Source organism: Sminthopsis crassicaudata, chromosome X, assembly GCF_048593235.1.
Source record: "Sminthopsis crassicaudata isolate SCR6 chromosome X, ASM4859323v1, whole genome shotgun sequence".
Classification (NCBI taxonomy): Eukaryota; Metazoa; Chordata; class Mammalia; order Dasyuromorphia; family Dasyuridae; genus Sminthopsis; species Sminthopsis crassicaudata.
This window is the reverse complement of record NC_133623.1, coordinates 87,120,853-87,148,583: the sequence shown is the minus strand read 5'-3', so window position 1 is coordinate 87,148,583 and position 27,731 is coordinate 87,120,853. Positions and strand designations below refer to the sequence as shown.

Genomic DNA, 27,731 nt, shown 5'->3' with positions numbered 1-27,731 from the left:
TCTCTCTTGTCTCTGTAGCTGTTGAGAGGGGTCCCCAGAATAACAGCGGCAAAAAGGAACCCAAGTCTCAATGTATGCTTTTGCTTCAGCATGTTTGTATTGTTGGGGTGGGTGGGTGATTATTTTCAGTGGGGGTGGGGGGTGCGCGTGCGCAGTAGGACATGACTGGGGCGCGTTGTTCCTTTTGATTCTCTCCCCCCTGTGGCTGTCCCTACGGCTGAGGGTCACCGTTAGGACCTCTCCTCAGAGCAAGGCCACACGCTGTTCCGTGGGGAGTTGGGTCCTCTCCCGACTGTGGCTGAAAAGGGGAGGGGGTTCGCATCTAGTCTCCTTTGTCCGGGTCCCTGGCTTAGACTGCTGTGCGTGTGGCGTGGAGGCCTCGGGGCACACCTCACAGGACGTGGGCTGCTCGTCCTTCAGGCGGTCCACCAAAGGCACAGTTGCGTGTGTACTGCGTGTTCGCCGCGGGGGGGGGGGGGGGGGGGGGGGCGGGGGAGTGTAAGCGCAGCAGGAGAGGCAACACGGGCACGTTTTAAGTGAGGAGACGCGGGGCCAGGGCGGAGGGACAGGAGCACGTGCCCGTGTGCGCATGTGCAGATGCTCTGCCAAAAGAGCCCAGGACAGGTGTGGGCGGAATTTTCCAAGGCAGAGCTCTGGTCACCGGGAGCATTCTCAAAGGTTGGCGCGGGCATGGCTGACAGCAAGTATTGAACGCATGAATCTGGCTCTTCCCGCTCCCGGGGAGAGGAGGTTGTTTGGCTAACAAGGCGGCTGTGACCGCGTGGCGTTTTCTGGGTTTCACCCCCGTTTGCGGTTTGCCGCTTGCTGGGCTTTGATTAAGATTGTTCCGTAAAATGTTGCTTGGTTGAGACGCTGTCCGAGACCGTTTAGAGAACTTGCCGGAAAAGTAAATGAAATGCGGTGCAAGTGGTACTTTGCGGTTTCTCCGTCATTAATGGAGTTAGTGTGAGGTTGGCGTGAGCCTCGGGCTTTCGGTCCCAGGCCGGGGCGGCGCTTACCGTCCGCCAGAAGAAGTTCTCGGGTGCCAGCGAGGCACGTTAATGGCGCCCAGGCGGCATCCGGGACAAATGTCCGCTGACGCCTTGGCTTCCTCGTCACTTTGTCTCTCTCACTGTGCCGTTTGTCTTCACGCAGCTTTTATAGTGAGAGTCTGAAAAAAGGGCCGTGCAGTGGTGGACAATCGCTCCTGGTCGCCTCTGGACGGCGATAGGCATTTCTGAGGGCTCATTGCTGCGCGTCCGGTTCCCCTGCGCTCCTCCGGGGACGGAACAGGGAGAGGTGGGAACGCAGACTCCCGCCGTGGAAGCGTCTGCACTCGTAGCGAGCCGGGAGAAGGGCACGAGGCAGACGCGGGAGAAGGGCACAAGGCAGAGCCGGGAGAAGGGCACGAGGCAGACGCGGGAGAAGGGCACGAGGCAGAGCCGGGAGAAGGGCACGAGGCAGAGCCGGGAGAAGGGCACGAGGCAGAGCCGGGAGAAGGGCACGAGGCAGAGCCGGGAGAAGGGCACGAGGCAGAGCCGGGAGAAGGGCACGAGGCAGAGCCGGGAGAAGGGCACGAGGCAGAGCCGGGAGAAGGGCACAAGGCAGAGCCGGGAGGTGGGGGCAGAACGTTGGGGAAGGAATAGAATTCCAGACAAACCGAAACCACCCGGCTCCCCTCCCCCCCCCATTTGACCCTGGTGAAAAAGAACAGTGATGGAGAAGGTCCTGTCTGTTTGGTAGCGTTTTAGAATTCATTTTAAGTAACTAATATATACTTTCCTTGGAGAACGCTGCATGCCAAGCAAAACCAACAGATGGACCTAAGTAGCTTTTGCAGAGTCCCGGCTATGAAATAAATGCATAAAAACATATATTTCTGTATGTATTATTCCTCTTTCCAAGCACCATGGAGGTGAGTGGTTTTAGCAGATCTAGGAACTCCAAGGCCAAGAGGAAGGGACAAACCAAGGTCAAGCTGAGGGCACTAAGCAAGCGCCAGCCTAAGCCAAAGATCAGTGAGCAGTGTGACCCAGGCTCTAAGGAAGAGCTCAAGGTGGAAGCAAGGCCGCAGAAGGAGCAGGCCCTGGCAAGGAAGAAAAGGTCACCAAGTAGGTCTTCCTCCTCTCCTTCTGCTATTTCTTATGTCTGCTGGGGGTCTCGGGCTCTAGCCACAACTGCATGGGGTCACCCAGGGCCTTTAGACTAAGGGCTGGTGTCTGGCTACAAGGCAGATTGGCTGAATTTCCAAGACAACCACAGCCCCTGCTGGTTTTTCCCCTTCCTCGGGTGGGTTGCAGCCCACTTTCAGAACATTACGGAGGTAGGTCTCCTGGACTTGCTGAGGCTGAAGTGAGGAAACATGGGCCAAACCTTTGGCAAACTTAGAAAGAAAGAAAGAAAGCCACGCGTCTCCTAGTTAATGTTTGTCCTGTGATTTCTGAGGAGGAAACTCCCTCGACCAGTGCCGATGGCACCGTGGAGACTTAGAGGCCACGAGGGTTGCAGAGAAGTTGGGTTAGGGTTGGGCAGGACTTTCAGCCAGAATCGAGCAGGACACAAGCCCAGGTCTTCTAGTGGCTCCGAACCTGGCTGGATGCTTTGCCACGCCACTGGACTGCTTATGTGATCATCGTCACGATCATCATCCTTTTAGAATTTCACCAGAAGCTGCTTCCAGCCCGCCCTTGTTCTGACCCAAACAGACTCCAGGAACCGGGAGAGGTGGAATGTGAAACTGAGGTAAGGCAAAGGAAAAATGCCCACTAGGTGCCAGCTGCTGGGTGAAGCAAGTCTTTTTTGTTTGTTTTTTACTGATATTATCTTGTCTGAGTGGGGCTCCATTACTCCCGGCTTCGGAGTCATGTCATTGCTCATGGCCACGAGACTAGTAAGGGTCAGAGTCAGGCTAAGTGAAGATGAGGGTGATCTGTTACGGGTCTTTACTTGTTAAAGAAAAAAACCTCCAAAGGAGAAAAGCTCCTTTAAGAACTTTGAAGCCTTTATATACAAACGTCAGATTGTCTTGGTTGTTGTCTAAAGCGGAGATTTCTTCTGAGCAAACCCATGCGATGGAGCCCTCAGTCTCTCAATCTGGGCACTGTCATGCCGTGAGAGGCCCTAGGTACGGTCCTGGGCACATGAGGAGCAGCTGCGGTGCTCGCCAGTCTAGGTAAAAAGCTCAACCTACAAGCAGTTTTGAACAGCTATGATTCCGGAGGACTGATGCAGCTGCCCACCTTTGTCCCACAGATGACACACTCGGGCTGGAGAGAGATAGAAACCTATCTTATGTAGGAAATATGTTTAGCCAAGACCCGGGCCCAAGTTTGTTTCCCCCAATTCTGTCTGCTACTGCATTTTTTTTCTTTTTTCTTTTCAAGGCATGGGGGAACTGCCTAAGGTGGAGAACAAACAAACAAACAAAGGAAGGAACAAAACCCTCTTTAGCTGTTAACTGTTAAACAGCTTTACCTATAAATATTTAAATGCTTAGGGGAAAAAAGCTGAATCTATATTCAGCATTCATTTTCACAGTTTACCAACAGAAATATCCCTTGGCCCAAGCACTGCTTTTACATTCAGAGAGCCTGGGTGTCAGTTCTGGTTCTACCTGTATTTTTTATGTGAATCTGGGAAAGAGATTTGACCATTTCCCTGTAAAATCACTTTGGCGTGATCTCTTAAGGCATCTTTCAGATGTGATCCTAAGTGTCCACTCTGTGTAAGGTGGATCCTGCCCCCAGAGGAGACGTGACACAGGACCAACGTTCATGGGGGGGTGAGGGGGGGGAGAGGAAGGATAACTTTATTGAGAAAATAAGCGTGGTTTCAGGACAAGTAAGAACGGAGCCAAAGAAGAGAGGTGCTTCAAGGGGGAGGAGAACATTTAGATGAAGCTAGAGCAAGGTTTCAGATAAGTTTCATCTGGAAAGAAGGGGCTTCCACAGACAGAGATGGAAAAGGTTAAATAGGCTGTGGAAATAGAGAATGGGTCAGGGTTGGAGGCAGAACGGCAGGATCATAAGCAACACAGTTTTCTGCTTTGACTCGAATGGGGAGTTGGAAGGGACCTCAGTGCCTAACTGGTACTTTTACCTATTATCTGACCAGTCTTTAAAGGCTTTCGGGTCTTTAAAATGTACACTCAACTTGTGCATGGCATGAACAGTTAGAACATTTTTCCTTTCATCAGTGTAATTTTGCTTTGTTTCCTCTCTCACCTGTTGTTGCTAGGGTCAAGCAAAATTAGTGCAATTGTTTCCCATGACACTTCTTGAGAAACTTGAAGATAACAGTTGTATGGACTGCGTCTCTTTACACACCTTTTCCGTGAACCATCTCCAGCCTACGTACCCTCAGCTTCTCCAACAGTCTTCATAAAGTCCTTGAATACCTTCCCCATAATGCTTTTCTTTGGACATACATCAGTTTGTGAAAGGCCCCAGAGCAAGCACAATCACTGAATGCTCTCTCTCTCTCTCTCCCCCCTAGGAAAATTATACAGCAGAAAACAAGGCAGAGGAAAGAGTGGAAGCTGAGGCAGAAGCCCCTGGTGGAACTTGTGGGATTCTTTATCTACTGAAAGCTAGCAGGCAGCTTGGAGAACCTGACTGTATAGGTCACAAGTGAGTACCTGCCTCTGCTTTTCACTTCTCTGTAAGTCAGGACAAGGGGACCGGGAATGGTGACGATTGTGGAGTTAGTGAAGCCGGCTGTCCAGGTCTTGCCTTGTGACCAATCACTTGTCTTCTCATCAGTGGCTCAGGTCTCTTGAAAACTATAAATTGCACAGCACATACAATCTGGTTCTGGTTCCAGCTTCTTCACCTGGCATTAGAGCGGTCAGTGAAACTGCAGGTCTGGTCCCTGCCCCCCAGTCCCATCCCCCAGTACAAATTGTGCTCATGTCCAGCCTAGAATCAGTTAGAATTTCCCTGGGGTTCAGAATAGGTGTCCTTTTGGTCTTAGGTATTACCTTCCTCAACCATTCAGAGTCGTCAGGGACCTTAGCAATTTTGTTTGTGTATACAGTGTACCAGTCACTAAGATTACACAAGTAACAAGGTGAAATCTGATCCTGGCTGGACGTTAAGATTCAGCATTCACGTGAACTGAAAAGGGAAATGGGAAAATTGGCTTGCTGAGGTGTAGGCCCTTGATTTGTATTGGAGAAGGACTGGAGAAATGCAGGTATGGTGGGCAGCAGTAGATGACTTTCCCATCCTACTCTGCCATCCAATCCTTGATACAAAATGTACATGCTCTTGAGGAAAAGTAAATAACAGTGTATTCACTGGTCTTTTAAAAAATTCTCTGATGGCCAAGCAAAAACAGCTGCTTATTAAGCATCTACTATGGATCGATAACTGTTTAAAGAAGGAAAAAGCAAAAGAAAAAATAAAATGAAAGCGTTCCTCTTCTGAAAGAGCTTATATTGTATACACTGAAAGCAACATATGTGAGTTTAAAATTAGTAGACAGGATCTGGGATCTGAGTACACTCTTGTAAGTTAGCCAAACTCAGGCTGCCATTACAATAATGTTAACCTCTCAAACATTACAGCAAACTAGCAGTATATTGCAGATTTCTTTCTCATAAAGGAAATTTCATTATTTAACTCTGATACTCAGCCTAATTCATCAGATACTAATTCTTTAATGAAGCAATAAAAAACATCCTTTCCAGGAGTCCTAAAATGAACTTTTCTATAAATATATACCACCAACCCGGATCCTCTAGAGACAGACCACCAGGGGGCAGGGGTGAAGCAAAAGAGAACTTTATTCTGAGATAGCACATATTTATACCCCACTGATGATATGGGAGAAGGGGGAGGTCCTCTAGGAACCTGGCATACTGGGATTGGCCCAAGAAGAAGGAGGGATTTGTGCTAGGCTTTGTGAGCACTAAGGAGGGAGGCGTGGTACCTGGAATCAGACACCACCTCATGGGGCTGTGGCCCACCTCCACATAGGACTCGCCTGCACCTCACAACCTCTCATCCCTCCGTCCTCCCACATGCCTTGAACTGCATTCCTTGCTTCTAGAGGCTTTTTAACCCTTTACATATATATATATATATATATATATATATATATATATATATATATGTTTAAAGTGAATGAAAACATACAATTTTAAACAAATGGAATCAATCCTAAATGTGACATATATAATTATTTGCAACGTTCTAGCTATGGCCAGAATCACAACTGGAGTTACCTCAAGCCACCCTGAAAGTTATGAGTAATAGTAGCGGATCCTAGTTCATTTGTTGGAAATCTCATTCTTCCCTATTCATTGCGCATGTGAACACAAACTTCTTAAGAATCTTAAGATTTCTGTTTAGTTACCTCTTTTCCCCCTCTCATCAACAATCATAAGAAAAAAGATTTCCAAAAGAGTAGAATAGCAGTGGGAGAATCTTTGTAACATGTTCTATATGGGTTCCCCCCTTACAGCACCATACTTAAGCTATTTCCATCAAGAAGATGTTTTTCAACGTGCTCTTCCAGTCCTCACATATTCTTCATGGATCCTTAAGGATCACAAGTAAAAAAAAATTATCAAACCTTCTCGCTTTTTCCCCATCCCCGTCAGAACTAGCTTTTTTCCATCAGCAAAACAGGCTGTGTTTATAAAACAGGATAACTTTTGCCTTTCTTGGTGTTGTCCAGTTGCTAAAGCATTCATTCAATGGTGCCTTAAACTGACCAGAAGCCTTAGCCTTCTGTCTCTCATTTAGTGAGTCGTATCTTGAAAGAAGGGAGGGACATTCTGTGAGGAAGAACTGAGACAGAAGGATATTCCAAGCATGGGAGATGGTGCAGAAGCATAGAAATGGGAGGTGTCGGGAACAGAGAAAAAGCCGGCTTTAGCTACACCATACACCAAAACAGAGATAACTCGGAACATCTTTGCCTGCTGTGCAGATTTCTGGAAGGTAATTTGGAGCTATCCCTTAAAAGTCACTAATCTGCAAACACATTGATCTTACCTTACTGAAAGGGGTAAAGCTTCTAAGAGAAATAGTGCAGTAATCCTGAGGTCCCCCGCCATAAGAGTGCTATCGTTCCAACAATCTGTCTGTCAATGATTTTAAAGTCTTCTGGCCTTAGGATGGTCCTACATCCATTGCTGACTGTCAGATGGACCATCTGCTGGGCAGGGATAACCAGGTTCCCTGGGACAGTTGTGAATAGACCATTCCTCAGCTCTACCCGTGGGCCATAAAATTAGCCTATCCATGACATGAAGCACTGGATAAATTTGTGTCCTTGCTCCTGGTTCTTTGCTAAAGTCTTTTGGAACTCAGCCCACTTGGCGTTACAATATCTGTTGCCCCTTGACTTGGAGATGGCTTCAAGCCCACAAATTCTTTTGAGACACGTTAAAACACCAGCCTTCAACCCAACTTTTTGGGGTCTCCCTCTTAAAAGTACCTCAATATCATGACCGGATATGATTGCAGAAAGGTCCTGATGAAACAGAATACTCACTGCCTCAAAGAGAGGTGATGCACTCAGCATAAAGGGAAAACTCTGACATATTTGGGAAATAGGCAACAAGAAAATTTGATTTGCTGTACATGTGTAGGATGAGAGTTTTCTTTTTCATCTCTTTTAGTTTGGGTGCTGGTCTCAGGAAATAGGAGACAAAATGACAGCTAATTAAACTAAAAAGCTCAACAGGGGAATTTCTATTTGTTCCTACAGGCAATAGAACTCCTCCCCCGAGTTTGTTGCATAGGAGAGATCGGGTCTGCATATAGTGGAAAATACTTTGGGGGCTGTAGGGAGAAAGAGTCCATTGAGACCAATTAAGAAGCTACTGCAATGTGCCCTGAACTAAAGTGATGAATTAGGTTCCACCCTGGCCAAAATTTACCTTGGAATTACTCCACCACTTACCTTCTTCAGGAAGTCCCATGACTGTGCTGACTAGGTACAATTCAAATTCATGTTGTCCATTGTCAACTAGGCAGTTGCTTTACTCCTGCCTCATTGATTTCCATTTCAGTCTCCATAAAAGCTTATTGTGTCTCTTCAAGGTTCCACCTCCTCCTGCTCCTTCTCTTCTGGCTGAGCACCATGCCTCTGGCTTTTCTGGGGAAAGTGAGGCAATTCAAGTGACACATTCCTCTTTGCATGCGATTTCTTCATCTCTGGTATCAAGAAGGCCAGCCATTGTTCAGATTTCACCCTTAGTCATTCCTACTGCCTCCAATTTTGATCCATTTTCTAGTAGAGACCCTGTCTCTGCTGCTTTCAGTTATGCTCAAGGCCATCTCAAAAACAAAGCCAAAGAAAACCAAACTAAACCAAACCTTCCCTGGATCCTACAGTCTAGCTTCCATCTGCTATCTTTTCTGTTCTCCCAACCAGATTGCCTGAGAAAGCTGTCTTCACTTGCTGCTTACACTTTCTTTCTCTCGCATTCCTAACTCTTTGTCTTTGGACTTTTCACCTAATTCTTCAGTGGAAAATGTTCTATTCAAAGGCAGGAATGATTCCTTAAAGTGGTTAAATCAAACTGAAAATGAGCCTTCATTCTCACAATGCAAGTGCATGCAAACATGCATAAATACAGCATAAACATCAAAGTACTCAATACTGATGAATCTAAAGTGGCACAAAGTGAATTACCAGTAGGGATCAGAAAGATGGGGGCAGCTGGATAATGCAGTAGATAGAGCCCCAGCCCTGGGGTTCAGAGGCTCCGAGTTCAAATCTGCCCTCAGACATTTAATACTTACAAGCTGTGTAACCCTGGGCAAGTCACGTAATGAATATTGCCTTGCCAAAAAAAAGACAGAACTAGAGAGAGGGGAGGGTGGAGGGGACTGAGATAGGAAGGAAGGTAGGAAGGAAGAGAGGGAGGCAGGGAGGGAGGGAGGGAAGAAGGAGGGAGTGAAGGAAGGAAGGAAGGAAGGAAGGAAGGAAGGAAGGAAGGAAGGAAGGAAGGAAGGAAGGCAGGCAGGCAGGCAGGGAGGGAAGAAGGAAGGATGGAACGGAAGGAAGAAAGGAAAATGTTTCATGTAGAAGATGATGTCTAATTTATTTCTGAAGAGAAAGAGGGGTGTTATAAGTTAGAAACTAAAGAGAGTTGTTATCTCAGGCCATAGGAACAGCCTGTGCCATGACTTGGGGCTATAGGATTTCACATGTGAGTGTCAGAGAAACTGTCAGTGTGGCTGGATGGCAAAGTATGGGAGTGGGCAATAATGTCCAATAATACTGGAAAGCTATTTTGGGGACAGACTGGGGACAGATTGTGTGGGACTTTTAAGATTGAGAATATCAGTGTGACCTTTTTGGAAACAAGGGGAGGAGAGAGAAGGAAATAAACATTTAAGAGAGCAGGGGTTAAGCACTTTGCTGGTGGACCTCATTTGATCCACACAACAAGCCTGAAAAGTGGCTGCTGTTATCACTCGCATTTTACAGGTCAGGAAGTTCAGGCAAACAGAAGTCAGAGGATTTTCCCAGAGTCCCACAGCTCAAAAGTGTCTGGGGCCAGATTGACTTCTTGAGTCTTCTTGACTCCAGCTCCAGTGTTCTACCACTGGGTGCCATCTCTAAATGAACAAGAAGAAGGTGAGGCACCAGAGGAGAATTTTAGAAAAATTAGAGATGATGGATCTCTGGAGATTCATGAAGGGAAACAGACAAGAGGATACAAATTTCTCAGCATTTCTCAAAGACAACGTTATGTAAGTTGTTCAGGAATTAGGATATACATATTTACAGGTAAAAAGTAGAAAGTTGGACGCATTCAACATATCCTCTAATGATCCCAATGTATAGGGATTATATTCAGTTTAAAAGACATATACATTTTGAGAATAAATACGTTAATTCATGCTAAAGGCTTGGTCTGTCAATGAACATATTATAGAAACAGAAGAACACGTCATCAGAGAAACTAAACAGTGAAAAAAGTTATCTAAACATTTAGGATGCAACCATGGTATCCTTAGCTTGGACAATTTATCTCCCTATAAGAACTTTCATCAACAAAAGGGACAAAGAACAGGTCAGCGAACTGGGCATGCAACTGAGTAAGTGTTAGAAGCACCAAATCACCTGACCTACACGTCATAATAGCTCCCTGCTAGTAAGATCCCAATGATTGAGCCATTTTTGGGAAAACAAAATCTTTCAAAATAGAAAAGTCAAATGACAGTGAGAAGAGGAAAACCAATTTGCCAGGACCAGAAATGGGGGGTGGGGGGAAAGGAGCACTCAACAAAAAAAAAAATCAAACAAATAAAAATAAAGCCAATTCTTCCAAATTCATCTGTGTCTAAATATATATGTATGTGACATACATGTATATGTGAGTGCATATATCCATGTGTGTATATGTTTGTGTCTATGTGAATACTCACAAACAACATAGATATACACAAGGTACTTCTTAAAATATCTGTTCCATCCATTCCTCAAGTGATGGACCTCCTTCTGTTTCCCATTCTTTACAATGAAAATTGCTATGTATATATTTTGTTCATCTGGGTCCTTTTTCTTCTATCTTTGATCTCTACAGTTGGCTACAAGTATTAGTAGAGCAAAGGGCTGGCAGGCTTTAATCACATGGGCTTCTAGTTCTGAGCTGTTGTCTACAATGCCTGCATTAGCTCATAGCTCCCCCTGCTGTAAATTAGTAATGTCCCTGTTTTCCCACAGCCCTTCCAGTGTATCTTTTTCTGTTTGTTTGTTTGATCCCCTTTGCCAGTCTTGTTTTCAATTTCCTGCTTCTCTTTGAATTCTAGTTTTGTTTGCACAAAACCCTTCAAGTTCTCTGTGCACCTCTGTATCTCATACAATAAGTGCTGAGTTTTGAAAATCAAAAGGAAAGCCATATTTGGAAAACCAAAATGGAAAAGGGGAATCCGCAGCAAATAGAAATTGGGCAATTGTTTCAAACTCTTTTGTATACATGTGCATGTACACACACACACAGACAGGCAGGTCAATCAGATTGATGAGGCATGTGATATAGTTATCTACAACATGTAAAGTATTAGAAAAGAAGATTTAAATAACTCTGTCCTGGGGGAGAACTGAATGGGCATATAAATAAATTGTAACAAACATTCAAAGAACCAACTCATTGCCCGCTTTGTGTAAATTGGGTAATGATGCTACTTATTAAAGTGGGTTGTTAGACTTGCCACTGGAATTGATTGTGCTTCCCTGAGTTATCCTTTTCTGTCTTTGACAGCAAAGCTCCCGTGTCCCCCACTACACTGGAGGCAGCCCACACGTTGCTGAGCCTGGCCAACCAGCAGCCTGTGTCATCCTTGGCCCCAGCTTCCAGCGTTCAGGCCTGGTGGGCATCAGAGGACTCCAGTGGCAGTAGTGGCTCCTCCAGGGAAAAGAGTAGTGGCCCCCTGGCCAGCCAAGGGACTGGGAAGAAGAAGGCTGTCAAGCAACTGGCCAACTACTGCAGCGGGAGTCAAGAAGGAGAGGTCGAAACCCATGAGCTGCGGAACCTGGACAAGAACTTCAGGGATGAGGCATACGGTAAGGAATGCGTCCTTTCCCCTCACCCAGGGCAGGCGCTCTCCAGGCCGTCAGAAAAAGCGATACAAGAGCTCTCCAGGTCCCACGCTCCCGGGGACCGCTCGGGTCCCACCCGCGGCAGAGCCCTCTGGGCTCGTCTGCGTCCGACCATCCACCGTCGGGCACCGTCCCTCGAGACTGACCTGGGGACGGCCTTTGGGGCCTCTTCAAAGGACGACCACCAGCCCGTCCGTGCTGAGTTCTTCCTCTCCCTTCACTGACCTAGTCCAGTGCTCTTGCAAGTCACCTTATTTGAACTGGCATTTGAGATGGAAAACATGAGCAAGTCCATCAGTTCAAGATGCAGTTTTAGAGTTGAATCCTCTCTTTGTCAGTTTTCCAGTCAGCAACTGCAGTGAGGTTTGGCGGCACTCCTGCACCCCTTCTTGTGTGCTTCCCAGCGAGGCGAGCCTGGGCTGGCGTCTCTGAGAGGGATTGGTGGCTGAGTAGGGTTTTCCTGCACGCATAGGTTCTGGTTTTGTTATATATATATATATGTAGGGGTGTGTGTATACACACACACACACACAGACACACACACCCCTACATATATATTTGTGTGTCTGTGTACATTTCATCTTGAAATATTTGGATTTGGAAATTGTTTTTGTGCTGAGAGCACTAAATTAGATGTAGCCATTTTCTCTGATGGTGTTAGCCTTGCAGGGTGTGTGTGGGTGTGGGAGTGTGTGTGTGTGTGTGTGTGTGTGTGTGTGTGTGTGTGTGTGTGTGTGTGTACGGAGTTACTGTTTATTTTCATGTTTGAATATGCATCTCTTTGTCTAGCTAGTACTCAAGGGTTACTTTCCTTCCCTGGCAGATTTCCTAGAATCAGATGAGGATGAATTTGTTTCAAAATTAAAGTCGAAGAAGAAGAAGAAGAAGAGTGCAGAGGATGCTCCCTGGATTCCTAAAGGTAATTTAGCCAGTTGTCCCCACTTTCTTTATCATAGACCAAGGAGAGTCTGGGCGACTGCGGATCATAAGCAGACCATTTCTTTATGTCGTACTTTGAGGACGTGAGGAGTGTGAGAGGTTTGAGGAAGATGCAAAGTTAGAAAAGAAATCACTGAAAAGGAGGTAGCGTATGAGTTGGGCCTGAAAGACTGGACTCCCAGTCGTGTTCCTGGGCAGAGTGCTTCTTTCCTCCTTTGACTGTACTCGTTCCTTGCAAAGATTCCCTGTTGACTCAAAGGGAGGCAGCATCCATCTGAAGCTTAGAGTACGGCAGGACCAGCCCTGGCCTCAGAGGAGCCCGAGTTCACATCTGGCCGCAGATACTTAGTAGCTACGGACCTATGGGACCTCACTTGCTAGGTGGACCCTTGACCCTGATTGCCTCCCCCAAAAGGGACGTGATAATAGGACAGGAGAACCTCAGTGTCATCCTTTTCAGTCTCACCTGTGACAAATGGCGGATGAACAAGGGGATATCCCTTTTAAAGTCCTGAAAACCGTTATATATCTATGGGACCTCCTCACTCTGCTGATACATAGAGGCTACGTACTAAAGAGTAGTGACTGGCTGAGGCCAGATTGAAGGTCCCATCTTTCTGATTCCTTGTGCTAGGTGCTTGATTAGGGAGACAAGTGGTTGATAACAAGACTCCATTTTGTTTGAATGACACTGGATCTTTTGAGGTCACTAATGGCTATTACAAATTCAGGTCGGTCAATTCCAGAAGGGGGGACTCACATGAGTGGTTGACGGGGAGAAGGAGATGAAACTTAGGGGAGGTGAACTGCAGTAGAAATTTCAAAATTATTCCTACATTTGTAACTAAGTAAAACATGGAAACAAAGTCAAACAACATAGCATGGGTCCCCTTTCTGAGAGTCAAGACTGCTCATCACAGATACATAGCATCAGGCTTGGTTTTCCATTCTTACATTTTATGTGGTTTTCTTTTCCTTTTGGAGTGGAGTGAGGTGGCAGGCAAGGTTAAGGGACTTGCCCAGGGTCACACGGTAGTAACTCTCTGAGGCTGGATTTGAACTCCAGACCTTCCTATCCCAGGGCCAGTGCTGTCATCACTGCCCCACCTCGCTGCCCCTTTTAAGTCATTTCCTATGTTGTTTTCTAAGTCCTATTATTGTTTTGCCCTCAGGTTCATTTCATACAAATCTTCCCCTATTTTTCTGAATTCTTTACATTCATTATTATTTTTATGGTGTTATATAATCAGTCACTTCCCAATCAGGGGGCCACTCCTTTGTTTCTTTCCCTTTCCTTTCCTTTTGTTTCCTTCCCTTTCCTTTTCTTTTGTTTCCATAAAAAGTAACAGCATCCTATTGTACCTCTGGATATGTGTGTATACATTATACATAATATACACACAGATAGATGTATTATATTGTTACAATTGAGATTTTTAAAAAAGAGAAAATGGAGGCGGGCCTCCACACAAGATAACTTTTATTAGCAGGAGCATGCTACCTGTCTATTTGGAGCCATGGTTTTACTCTGTTAATGCCAAAGACCCTGCTGAGCAAGAGAACAGTTTCCCTTATATAGGTTTTGCTGAATTCTTCACTAAGTCCAAAGACAAAGAGCCAGGTCTGAAGTGGTTACACACAAAATCAATTACTTGTAAATAGGACGAATGATTCGGAATCAATTTGAATCTTCCTCAGCATATTCATGCAGGGAAATTCAGGGCTAAGCGATGGGAAACAGTGGAGAATATTGGTGATGCAGAAGCAAAATCGATATTTTTGTCAGAGCTCCGAACAACCAGGAGAGAAAAGAAAAGAACTCAGGAAGCTGAAGAGACAAAAAAGGAATCATCAGGGAACAGGTCTGTCAATTAACCAGGCAGCAAATATGTATGAATTAGGGGAAAGTAAGGCATGTAAATCCAACTCATTTGCAAGTCATGGTGATGTAATAGAGCAACGATTTTGAGGTCCCCTGTTTTATTTGGGGGGGAGGCTTATGTTCTAAGAATAAGTTAGTAATCCTAAATCTCCTGCTGGCTTTGGGGTCTGCCTCAGGGATTTCCCACACCCCCAGTCCAAGAAAACCAATCTGTCTGATCCTGGATAGACCACTCCTTAATTCACTGCTGACTGGGAATCTGGTTGTGATAACCAAGTTCCAGAGACCGCTCCTCTGGGCCCTAGAATTAGCATGTCAGTGACAGAAAGCTGGATAAATGGTCTCTTTGTTTCTGTTTCCTTGCAAATTGCTTTTGGAATTCAGCCCACTTGTAATGGCATTACAATGACAATGAACTTTGCCCCTAGACTGGGAAAGGGTTTTCAAGCCAGCAAATTCTTTTGAGACACCTCACGTCACTGGTCTGTGACCCCAGACTTTGGGGGGCCCCTTTGCCAAACCCAATAATGGCATCACATCCCTGACTTCAGCCCTCTTCAGGAATGAAGGAACAACAACATCAACCACCACCACCACAGGCAAATCACTTAATGTCCTAGACACTGTGCTGGGTGCTAGGGATGTCAGTCCAAAGGATCAACCCTAACCATGAGGAGCTTGGAGATTGTGGCGTTCCCGCAAAATATGCCCGGCATGAATCTTACTAAAAAGAATCAACGAAATAAAACCATTCCACTACACTCGCCTTGGGCAGAGAATTCACCAGTCCGCTGGAATCCCCAGGAAAGGGTTTCCTTGGAATGTGTTATCTGAGCAGCATCTGACAGAAGAGAGAGGGGCTGAGGCAGAGGCAAAGGGGGTACATCTCGGGCTTGGAGCGCTACTGGTGTTTTGAGTTACAGAGATGGCTAGATCACAGAGTGTGGTAGAAAGAGAATGGGCACTGATTCCCAGATCCTGTTAGAGAAGTGAGGCACCCACGGTACCCAAAAGAGCCACATGATTTGGGCCTTCGTTGGCTGATTTCTGTATTTGTTCATTTTTCTGTTTGTTTTCAGCGAGGAGCAGGAGTCATGGATGACAGAGGCGCTAGTGGTCCCTTCAAAACAGATTTTTAAAAAAGTATGACGGGCTTTAGAGGATAAACAGAAAGTCTTAGAGTTGATCCCAGAGACAATAAGAAGCCAGTGGAATCAATTGAATTGGCGAGTTACAGGGTACAAAGGGAGATTTCGTTGGCAGCAGAGTGGCTTGAAAAGAGAAATCCCATGATCCGTTTAGTATCTAAGGTTAGGATCTGCTGAACAGTGTGTAGGACGGATGAAGTGGAGCAGAAACTAGACAGATCTGAGGCTGGGAGACCAGTGAGGAGGCTGTTGGAATAACCGAGGCAAGAAGTGACTGAATAGTAGCTGTGTTTGAGTGTGAAACACCATGTGAAGGGAGGCCTGGGAAAGTTTAGCAAGCAAGTTTTTGTGAAGGATAAGAGTGAGTGAGGGGTTGAGGATAATTTTGAAGTTCTAAAACTGGGACCCGGGTAAAACGATAGTGCCTTCCATCTTCATAGAGATTCTAATAGGTTCACCTTTGCGAGTCAGCTTTGTGAGATTGTATTGAAAACCATGGATGTTGATCGAGTTCCCAAGGGAAAGAATGTAGAAAGAGAAAAGAATGTGTTAGGAAATAGGGGTCCTGCATGCTGAACGAGCATTGGCGACAGATAAGGGCTGGAGGTCAGGTGGAGAGAGGTGATAAGGGGCAGCAAGGTGGCTGTGAAGAGTGTGAATAGACAGTGAAGAGAATACCTAGTCCGGAATCAGGAAGTCTTGGGTTCAAACACAGCCTCAGACACTTAGTAGCTGTGTGATTCTAGGCAAGTCACTTAACCCTGTGTGCCTCACTTCCCTGATCTGCAAAACCGGCTGGAGAAGGAAATGGCAAATCCCTCCAGCATCTCCACCAAGAAAACCCCAGACGGGTTCAGAGAATTGGATACAGTTGTACAACAACAGGAAGAAACTACCTGTCATGTCCTTGGGTCGAAGACCCCATAGGCAAAGTGGAGAAAAAGAGCTTCAGAGATGGTAAAATTAATCATCTTGCTTAAATTAAAATCAAAAACCTTTTCAATGAATAAAATGTTTGCAGTTAAGAAGAAAAGCAGCTGCCAGAGAAGAGAGAGAGCAGTTTCTCTTAGTCTCCCTGGGAACCGAGTCCATTCATGAGAGAGCCATTTCCCAGTTGACAAATAGATGAAGATAAGCTTATTCCTTATCTATATGCAGCATTTTTCAGAGGAAGAAATCCAAGCCATTAGTGCTGTTCTGGGAAAAGAAATGCTCTAAATCATGAAGAACCTCGGAGTTATGACTGCTCATTCATCAGGTTAAGAATATTAAGCAAAAGGAAAAAGACAAAAATTTGAGGGGCCATGGAGAAAAGGTTGCATTAAACCTTAGCTGGTGGAGTTGTAAATTCATCCAAGCCATTCTGGAAAGCGACCCACAAGTGCAAAAAGGTTTGTGGCAGCCCTTTTCGTAGCGGCAAGGAACTGAAAACTGGGTGGATGTTCATCCGTTGGAGAATGGCTGAATAAGTTGTGGTATGTGAATGTTGTGGAATAGTATTGTTCTCTTAAGAAACGGCCAGCAGGAGGATTTCAGAGAGGTCTGGAGAGACTTGCAGGAATGGATGCTGAGTGAAATGAGCAGGACCAGGACATCATTGTACAACAAGACTAGACGATGATGAATTCTGATGCATGTGGCTCTTTTCAACAGTGAGGTGATTCAGGCCAGTTCTGATGATCTGGGGAGGAACAGAGCCATCTGCACCCAGAGAGGTGACTGAAAGGATTGAGTGTGGACCAAACATAGTACTGTCACTCTTTTTGTGTCTGTTTGCTTGCTTTTTGTTTTTGTTCTTGATTTCTTTTTTTCGCTTTTGTGTTCTGACCTTTCTTGTGCAGAATGATGTGTGTGGAAACAGGTAAAGAAGAACAGTACGTGTTTAACATATATTGGCTTACTTGCTTTCTAAAGGAGCCGGTGGGGAAGGAGAAAATTTAGAACACAAGATTTTGTAAGGGCGAATGTTGAAAATTATTCCTCTAGCTATTTTGAAAATGAAAAGCTCTTTTTAAATAAATATTTTTTTGAAAACAAAAAGAAACAAACAAACAACCTTACCTTAAAAGGGCCATGGTCTCCCCTGGCATCCAGGACATCCTGTAGTTCTGATGGGCCAGTCACCAAAGAATAAAAAAATTCCGACTCCAAAAGAGCCTACATCCTGTGGGGGAAAGCAAGAAGCACACATATATAAGTAAATTTGAAATGAATGAAAAGTGGATAAGTTTGTGGTGGTTAAAGGAGAGTTGGTTATTGAGGGAGGCCGCAATTGGGGGTCAGGAAGGACTTCAAACGGATGGTGGTGCTGAAGAAAGAGAGGAGTTCTGTGAGGTGCAGAGAAGGAGGGAGTGTATTTTAGCCCTGAGGCTTGGCCCTGTGCAAGGCTAGGGAGATGAAGTCCTATGTCCTGGATGAGAAACAGAGGGGGGCTAGTTTGATCGGATTGTGGCTCTCAGTGTGTCCTGAAATGTTAGAAAGGTAGGTTGGGGGCAAATGGAGAAGGGCTTGAAAAGCCAAAAAGGGACGTATCTTTGTTTGACTTAAATTCTGCTTCTGGGCCCCAATTTGTTACGTGTCAAGCAGGAGGGGCCTCTGAGGCCTAGGACCCCGGAAACCACTGGGATTCCACCGAGCAGCGTGAATGACGACGACGACGACAGATCCTGTGCTTATGGAGAATTCTTTTGGCCGCAAAACCAGCAACGCCGTCGGCTTGCTGTAGGCCGGGCAGACAAAGACTGGAGGAGGACGGAAAGGTAAAGCTGACTGTCTGATTTCTGTCCCTTGCAGTGAGCTTGGAGGAGGCGCAAGTGAAAGAAGTCTTGAGCAAGAAGCAAGGTATCGACCAAGCAACAAACCCAATCAATAAATAAACCTTCATAAAGGCTAGTAAGCACCTTCTGGGCCAGGGACTGCGCATTCAAATAGAAGGAAGGTGACGATCTTGGCTCTCAAGGAGCTCACAGTTGTAGCGGGGAAGGCAGTGAATATATAATGTGACGAAATCAAGATGAAGGGAAACGAGCACCAATCCCAGTAAAGGCCCAAAGTTGCTGAACATTGGGTGGTTTGAGAGGGAAGGGACTGGGGGGACTCCAGGATGGTCAACTAGCTCCGAAATGGCAGGGCACCTGAGAGCATGCTTTGTGTGACGTTGAAGTCCCTCTCCAGCCCTGTGTCCACCTACTGACCTCTTTGGTTCTAGAAACTCTGACGACCCTTTCCCTGCACTGCCAGGAGAAAAACACTGAGGCTCCCAGGTCAGTGGCACTCCCTTTAATCCTAACCTTAGCCGTCAAATCATTTCCAGCGCTAAACTAATCTCTGGCCTTAAATTAGTTTTAAAATGTGTGTGTGGCCCCAAATTTGTTTCTAACCCGGAATTGTCTCTCCTTGGTCTTTACTGGGTTGTGCGTGTGACGGCAAGGCCACAAGCATGTGAGGCCTTACGGGGCGTTAGCGGGCACCGTGCTGAGGGACACAGACGCAAAAGCATCCAGAGCCCCTCGTGTTTTCTGTTCCAGCTCACAGGATCCTGCAGCCTGAGGGCCTTACGGATTGTGCTGACAGAGGCCCGCTCCTCTGTTGTATGAGGCGTGGCGCAGCACGAGGGTTGGGAAGGGGCACAGATTTCCAGGCAAAACGAAATGTCCCCTTCCCCGACCTCTGCCTGCACAGAACATCGATAGCCCAAGGGGCTCTTAAGGACTGCCTGAGAGGGTCAGGTTTACTCGCCTCTGAGTTTCCCTCTTCCCCCAACCTCCCGTTTTCCAGGCAGCTGGCAGTGACTGAGGAACGCAAGAAGAGGATAAGTGAGCTCAGCTCTAACTTCCAGGAAGGAAGACTCAAGAAAAGGAAGCAGAGGGAAGCCCTTGTTCCAGCCTGCTGGTCCGTGCTGGGAGGCTTGTGGGTTGGAGGGCGAGCCGCTTCTGGTGCTGCCTCTGACCAGCCCCGTGCTGTCTTCTGTCTTAGGATGGAGTCCGGCCAGCAAGGAGAGGGAATGATGGAGAAGCACAAGGTCCTCTGGGAATTCCACATGAGAGGGAAACCCCCGGTTGGGATCAAGAAACATGGTTATATACACAGGGAGTGTAGGATACGGGGAGTCCCTGAATAGAGGGGCAGTGAAACGGTCACAGGGCTCATGAGAGGAGGTAAAGTGGAGCCAGGGTATTTCGGGACAGGACCTGGGGCCCCGGCACGAAGGAGTTGTGTTTAACATGGAGGAGGGCAGCCGTGGCCTTTAGAAAGAAAGCTGCCTTTGTGATCTCAGGGCATCAAGGCATTCGGGTAGCTGGCCACCTGCTGGCGACGTCAGCGACGCTGCTCAGGAGTAGGTTAGGAGCCAAGACTTGTGGCTCTTCTCTCATGGACATTTGGTGAACTCCCCACGGGAGGCCCGAGTGCAGCCGGGACTGGAGAGGGAGGGATCTCGGGCCACAGCGGGTTCCGTTTCTTCCTTCTTTCAGAGGGCAGACATACTGGCCCAGGAACTGAGCAGCAGCATGGAGCAGCTGCGGATGGAGGGTGAGGAGCCCCGTGTGGGAGGGAGGGACAGGGTGCAAGTGAGGAGGGAAAGGTGAGTATTGTCCCTTTGGTAAAGAACCGAGCTTCCCCATTCCTTGCACTGCCTTCTCGATCCCCCCAAGCATCACCTCCCTTTCCCATGAAGCCGAGCCCAAGACTGCAGTCTCCACCTGTGCACAGTCCTCGGGAAGGGCGGCCGGACAGGGACGAGGAAATCCCCGAGGAGAGCGACTTTAATGTCCTTTGTACTCCTGTGACCAGAAAAGCGAACTGAGGAGAAGCCTGGCAGCATCCAGGCCCAGCTGGACACGCTGAGCCGAGCCAAGGGAGGGGCTGAAGCCGCAGCTGCCAGAGGTGTGGACACCTTCCTGGGCAGTGCGGAGGCTGCTGAAGCCATGTGAGTCTCTGCTGGGTGCGGGGCAGGGGGCAGGGGGCAGGCTAAGCTGGGCAGCTTGAGGGTGCTCATTCCCGGCAATCTCTCTTAGGCAACTGTTTGAAGAAGAGAAGAAGAACAAGAAGAGCAACAAGAAGAAGACCAAGGGCAGGAAGAAGAAGGGAAAAGAATCACCAAAGTGTTTTTCCCCCAAAGGGAAGTGCTGCCCCTGTCAACATTCCCCCTCCAGCCCCCTGTTCACAAATACTAGTGGCTGACTCACTTTTTGGATGAATATGAAGTCCCGGCTGCTAGGAAAAGCCCGTTATAAGCTCCCTTCTCCTCCCAGTCAGCCTCTACACCTCCCCTCCTTTCTTTTCTCCTCTCCTTTCTTTTGATACCGCTCTCACGTCTTGTCCTATCATCCTTCTTTCCAGGATTCAGCTGGCTCACACCTGTTTAGCGGTGGACAATCCTGAAGGGCCCCTTCTGTAACCCTTTCCCCTATGTATCCACATGAATGGAGTACTATTAGCTACGAATATAGTCATTAATGTACCAGGTGCTACCGCACTGGGCAGAAGAGCCATTTGATCCTTGCTAAAGTAGTGAGGAGCGTTTAACCTGGTATCTTGCCCACGAGGAAAGTCGGGTAGAGAGCGGTGAAGCGACTTGCCCATTGGCTAGTTTGTGTCCGAAATGATATTTGAACTCAAGCTTCCCGACTCCAGGCCTGACACTTTCTCCATCCAGAATTCCCACGGGGATCACAGCCCACAGAAGTTCAAGTTGAGGCGTGTTCTCCAGCCGGAAAGAACTTGCAGTGGCGGCCCGCCAGCCGTGGGCTTTGGAGGTGGCCGATGGCCCTGGCAGCAGCTTTGAAAGCGCTCGGCCCATAATCTGAAAGATCCTAGGGAGCCCCTCGGCTGACACTGAGTGCGGGGCCTGGTGCTCTTTGGGGATCCTCACGCTCACCTGCAGTCCTGCCTCACCTTTCACTGGTCACAGCTCCAAGGCCATGAGGATCAGCTCTGAAAACGGCAGCACAGACAGGCCTCAAGTTTGGGACAGAGCCCCCCTCCCAGGGCGAGCAAAGCCCAATTTAACATCCAGTGAAAGTCGAGAAATAGGACAGCAAAAGGAGCCACCAAGAAGATGCTGACCATAGACTCTTACTATGCCATCAGGGAAGGCTGGGACAGTCAACTCAGAAGAAGATAACAGTAGGAAAACTAACAGTGTGAAAACAGCCACAGGCAAAGCCTGAGCAAAAAGGGCAGTTTTTTGACTAGGTTCCTTCTGGGAATAGAATGCAAGCTCCCTGAGGTGGGCAGGGTCCGTGGGGGATTGTGAGTCTCCAGCACACTTCTTAGCTCTGTGATGGTGGGCAAGTCATTTCATCTCTCTCAGCCCTTGCGGGGTCACTGGGACAAGTAAGTGAAATACTCGGTCTGAATCTCTTTGCAAACTTTAGAGTGTTATGTACACCTTAGATGTTTTTTCAATTAATATGTTATGAATGATCTCGCCACAAAATAAATGTATATTTGTGAACTGACTTTTCAAATAGATTCTACTCTATACTTTCAAAACAAAACAAAACAAAAAACGTTCCCCCAAACTCGTTTGCATAGAGTCAGGAATGAGCCTTGGAGCCATTTCAAGCCACGTGTTTGTTATCTGAATTTGAATCTGCATTGTTTGCACATGTGAGTTTTCAAATTATCCTTACCTGTCTGATTCCATGATGGTGGCTACTAGAAATAAGAATGGGGATGATGGTGGTAACTGTGAAATACAGGAGAAAATGTTAAATGTCAGTGCTTAGACACACTGAAGCAATACTTCCTTAAGATTTAAAAATGGGAATGCAGAGCATTAGTTGTGAACATTGTATGTGGTAGGAGCTTCCATTGATATTCGTGGATGCCCCATTATGCCTTAGTGGTTATCTGGAGCTCCTATGATTTCTAGTCTGTCTTGCCAAACTACATAGATTTCAAACACTACACCCTTTAATGTGTGTGCTCCAGTAACCAGCCCACTGATGTTTAAAGAAGGTCAAAAAGTGATATTTATATCCACAATGGTTCGTCATGTGAGGGATAGAAAATCCTCTCCAAAAATGACTACTCTGAGATCACTCGTAGAAAAGCAGAATTATTGATTAGAATCTCGAGAAGCCGACCCCTTCCTGGTCTGTGAGCCAGATTCCCAGCAGGAGAGAGCCCCTCCCTTGAACATGTTCACAGCTTTTATACATTTCAGAGGGAGAACCTCCAAAATCCCACCCTTCAAAGGGTGGGACTGGTCATATTTGGGCAATGGAATGCAGCCTCGGGCTTCACGTGAGTGGGGCCTCTAGGTCTGGTTTACCTTAGCTAGCAGGCTCTGATCACTATGTGCTTAATCTGTAAGTTCGTCGCCATGTCTTACTCCACAAGCTCCCCACTCCTAATATGTAAGTGATTTTCATCACATGCTCTATGAAGAACTTACACCTTGCTCAAAACCAGTCAACAAGCTTACACATTGATTATCAAGTTCACTATCAGAATTATCCCCTTCCAACACCCTCCAGCCTCTTTTCTGGAGAATCATCATTTTAACAGCATCCTCTGCATGCAATAATTTTGAAAGGGATCGTTGGACTATTTTGGTTATTAGTGTAATCATACAGGGCAAGCATAATGGTAACAATATAATACCACTGATAGCAATTAGTCCGTACCATAAAGTTGTTTCCACCAGCTACCATCAAACCAGGACACCAGCTATTAGAAAAAGGGGATTTCCACACCTGGACAGGCACATGAACTATCCTGCGAATGCCTTTCGTAATTTCTTTTACCACTTGTCCCTTGTCATCGACTTGCATGCAACAAGTAGACAACTTTAATCTCCCACAGACCCCTCCTTCCTCTGCTAACACATAATCTAAAACTAATCCATGCTATCAAACAGCTTCCCTTGTGTGGGTGGCCTGATCGACTACTAGATCAAGGGCCTGAGCAGTTTGGTTAGTTATTACCTCAAGGACTGCCTGTAGCCTAATCAACCGATTTAACACATATATCAGTGTTCGATACCCCCAACTACCATCCTGGGCCCAGGTTGCCAGTCTGTGTTCTTTTATACTTCTCTCTGGAGGCCAGGCATCTCCCCACCCATTGGCATCATTTGTCTGGGTCAAAGAAGAATCAATGCTGGTTAGGGAGCGGCCCACACTTCGTGTTTCCCTTTCCAAATCTTTGTATAACCGTATCCCCAATTACCTGCCAACGCTTGATGAGAGAAAGAAAAATTTAGGTCTAATTACACCTATATAACAAACCCCAGCCCCATTTTTGGGTAAATGGGTATAAGCTGTCTGACCACAGATCCAATGATGCCCCTTCAGGGCAGGATTATCTTCATACCAAAGTATAAAGGGTCCACTTGAAGGTGGAAAATACCTCACATCCCAGGGACCTAAGGGTCCTCCTCCCGTATTAGAATCACATCTCCAAAGATGACTTTCAACCACCCATTGGCAGGTGCAACCGTTTTCCCCAGTTGGATCCTGAAGCTCCAGAAATTATTAAACATTTTCCTGACAGTGCCTTCTCTATTCTCCCACTTCCATGCCACTGCAGTGTAAGGGGAACCTGGTGCTATGCTATTCAAGGTTAAACATGTCCACATCTGGGGTCCCTCTCGATCAGGGATTAAACAGGCAGGTGCCATTTTCCTCGCACACCCCTCACTACTATGAGAACGTTGGATACAGTGAATCACTGATCCATCATAACCAGTTATGCTGGTTGGATTCCATCTATTCACAATCCTACTGTAGTCTACGATAGCTCCCTTCTCTGACCTGCGAGCAAATGTCCATGTGCATTCACTTTCTCCCATCCATGGCCCTGTGCCAGTCTGATGTGGGCAATATCTCCCTAAAACCGCACTGGTCGGGGTCCAGGGATGCTTTTCTTCTGCTGACTAGAAACCTGTTCCATTGTGTATTACGGACCTGCTGCTCGAGCTCCAGGCCAGAGACGGGGGGACAGGAACCCAGGGCCACTGTGTAAGTTGATCAGGTCCCCCACATATCCAGCAGTCAGTCAATTTAAAGCTAGTGGCTGTTGTTTGGATCAGGGTTTGAAGGTATTTTCATACCCCACTGTCCCGAGGTGCCAGCACAAAGGGTGTACCCACATAAAATCATGCATGCATATACACGGCACAGTCTCCAACCCTTTGGGTTTGGTTCACACCCCATTCTCCCCACTAGTATATAATTCCCCTAATTCCTAATGATACAGTTCAACAAATTGTAATATCTAGTACAAACGAGAAAAGTCCCAAGACCGTTTCCCAAAGGAGACAAGTCAAAAAGATTTGACATGCACAATTCATCAGTCTTTGCTAAGTTTCCTGTAATTTCAGCCGCACTTCCAATGTTCCTGAATCAGTCTCTACTGCCCACTTCTTTGGCGCATCCACGGGACCTTTGACTCGAGTGTGATGTGTCCAACCTTTCTCTTTGGTGCGTATGTATTGCCGTATCTGAAGTCAACAGGATCCGGAACGGTCCTTTCCAGCTCAGGGTCAGCTTGTCCTCCTTCTATATCTGAACCAGGGCCCAGTCTCCAAGCTAGAACTTGTGCACTGTGAATCCTAAGGGAGGAGTCCGAGCAATAAGCCCTTTTAGGTGTAAAGTTTTCAGATGTTACAATAAAGACATGACATATTTTCCTAAAAACAAATCCTTGGTCTCAAACATTGGATCCAAGGAGGAATTTTGAATCCCTTTTAGATAAGGGTGACCATACAATAATTCATAAGGTGACAATCCCACATCCCTTCGGGGTTTTGTTCTAATTCTTAATAAGGCAAGGGGAAGGCACTTGGTCCAGGGCAATTGTGTCTCAGCCAACTTAGTCAGTTGCTGTTTAATTTCCTTATGCATCCTTTCCACTTTGCCGGATGAAGGCAGATGCCATGGGGTATATACGTCCCATGATATTTGTAGAGCTTGGGCCACAGATTGGAGGATCTTAGCCATGAAACGGGTGCCTTGGTCCACCATCCCATTCCCTGGAATGATATGCTCAAGGATACTTTTACAGCTGCTGAGGCAGTTGTCCAGGCAAGGGGAAAGGCCTCCACCCATAAGGTCAGATAGTCCACTGTGACCAGCACATATTTGAGACACCCCACTGATGGCAGCTCGGTAAAGCCCACCTGTATGCTTTGGAAGGGCCTGATCCCAGGGGGCCTTCCTCCTCTTTGCACTTGTCGTTGGGCCGCCCTATTCATCCTCTGACAAACAGGACACCCGCTGACCAGTTGCCTGCTGTTGTGTACAAGCCAGTGCCACCAACTTAGCACCACATCACACAGGCCGTGGACACCCCAAAGACTGCCCTGATGTAAATGTTGGGGTACATGTCTCATGCCTGCTGTGGTCAGTACCTCTCTGCCGTCAGGGAGGAGCCAGTGCCCTCCTTATCCTTCTGAGTGCCAAGGCTTTGGGTTTCCTGCTTCTCTTCTGGGGTAAGGGAAGGTGGAGGCATTGGAGGCAGAAATGCCAGAATTAGCACCATCATCTCCTCTGTACTTACAGATTCCTCTCCTCCAGCCCGTTTTGCCTCCTCATCTGCAAAGCAGTTTCTCCTCATCTTAAATGAATCTCCTCTTTGTGCCCCTGCACATGAATCACTGCAACATTCTTAGGCAACATAAGATTAGTCAGAATTTCAGTGTGTCAATCCCTTTCCTTTACTGTTTACCATTCCCCTTTCTTCCCATATTTCCCAAATATATGAATAATTCCCCAAGCATATTTTGAATCCGTATAAATGGTTCCATTCTTCAGGCAATTTTAGGACTTGATTTAATGCATATAATTCACAAATTTTGAGCTGACCACTCCTTTGGCAAGGTTCCAGCTTGAACCAGAGTCAAATCTTCCCCATTAACAAGAGCATATCCATTTTTCCTTTTCCCTTTAACTATTCGTGAACCATTCAATGCTTTTCAACAAAGGGACCTCCTACAAATGCCCATAATCGTAGTTTGGTAATCGATCACATTTGGACAATCATGTTCAAGGGACACATGTTCCCCAGGGGAAGCAGATAAGAACATGGCTGGATTAAAGTTATGGTCTGGTGAGAGTGCCAAGTCATCTCTTTCCTATAATATTGCTTCATATTTTAAAATCCTTGAATCAGTTAGCCACCTCCCGGCCCTTTGATTCAGAATAGGTCGAACCTGGTGCAGGACACTCACTATTAAACTACCCCAAACGTTAATTTCCGATTTTCTTCTACCAAAAGTGCTGTGGCTGCCCTGCCTTAATTGTGCCAATACTCCTAAAGCCACCTCACTTACTGTATTGACATATAAATGAAAAGCCTTTTTCTAACGATGGCAAAAGTAATACGGGGCTGACATTGCAAAACTTTGTTCCCCTTTTGAATCCCATTGCACTATATCAGGTTTCTCTTCCAACAAATGAGTATATAATGCACATTCATCAATCCAGGTTCTACAATACCCCACCAATCCTAGAAATCTCTGGAGACTCTTTTTCGTCCTAGGCTTAGTAATTTGAAGAATCCCCTCCACCCGCTCAGGGTCTAATTTCTTTTTCCCTAAGCTTATAAAATGGCCTAAATATTTTTCCTCACACTTCAGAAATTGCCATTTGTCTTGGGAAACTCTTAATCCCTGTGCTCCTAAATAATTTTAACAGATAGTGACTTGGACAAGGTCACTCTTTTTCCTCCCTGCCACAAGAGGGTCATCTACACATTGTAAGACTTTTAACAGTAAGAAATCTCTCCCAGAGTGTTCACACAATTCTTACATACCCAAGTAGATGTTTCATAAATTGAGCATTATACCAGTCATTTTGCTTATAAAATACCCAAATACTCAGAAAAATCCCAAACTACATATTGCCATAACAAAAACATTTTCAAAAAGACAAAGGCAAAAACTATTATACTTGGAGTCCCTTTAAATAACTGGCATCAATACAGCTAATTAAAACTTCCTATTTTCACATAAAAGAACCCGAAAAATTCTTAAAAATATCACACTTAAACTTTTTGAAATAACCCCCTTTCAAACTATGAACCACATTTCTGATCATATTCTTTAACAAAAATATCATTGTATTTCAAAGAAACAAATATTCAGTCAATTAGCATCTTGTGAGAGCAGCCTTTAGCCTGCCCCCCCACGCAACTTCCGCAATTTGGCGGGAACAGGAACAAAGGCCCCTTTCCACTGCTGCCCT

At 46.3% G+C, this 27,731-nt stretch overlaps 1 protein-coding gene and 2 long non-coding RNA genes across 12 annotated transcripts in view; 2 read left to right on the top strand and 1 right to left on the bottom strand.

Annotated features, from left to right (window-relative positions):
* LOC141548956 (uncharacterized) overlaps positions 1-27,731 on the top strand; it is a 1,120,676-nt gene that overhangs the window by 179,256 nt on the left and 913,689 nt on the right. The window lies entirely within an intron of this gene.
* Positions 1-27,731, bottom strand: part of LOC141548957 (uncharacterized) — a 1,406,018-nt gene that overhangs the window by 789,488 nt on the left and 588,799 nt on the right. The window lies entirely within an intron of this gene.
* Positions 1,910-21,989, top strand: LOC141548604 (uncharacterized). Its single transcript, XM_074277607.1, has 12 exons — positions 1,910-2,111; positions 2,657-2,742; positions 4,495-4,628; positions 11,231-11,532; positions 12,392-12,487; positions 18,331-18,378; positions 18,746-18,800; positions 19,315-19,428; positions 19,513-19,558; positions 20,010-20,067; positions 20,329-20,464; positions 20,553-21,989. Exons 1-12 carry the CDS (start codon positions 1,910-1,912, stop codon positions 20,716-20,718), a joined length of 1,443 nt encoding a protein of 480 aa, XP_074133708.1. The 3' UTR covers positions 20,719-21,989.

Coding starts and splice junctions, on each gene's coding strand:
- LOC141548604 (XM_074277607.1), top strand. CDS start 1,910: ATGGAGGTGAGTGGTTTTAGCAGATCTAGGAACTCCAAGGCCAAGAGG. Junction 12,488..18,330: donor TGCTCCCTGGATTCCTAAAG/GTAATTTAGCCA, acceptor TGTCCCTTGCAG/TGAGCTTGGAGGAGGCGCAA. Junction 19,429..19,512: donor GCCCTTGTTCCAGCCTGCTG/GTCCGTGCTGGG, acceptor CTTCTGTCTTAG/GATGGAGTCCGGCCAGCAAG.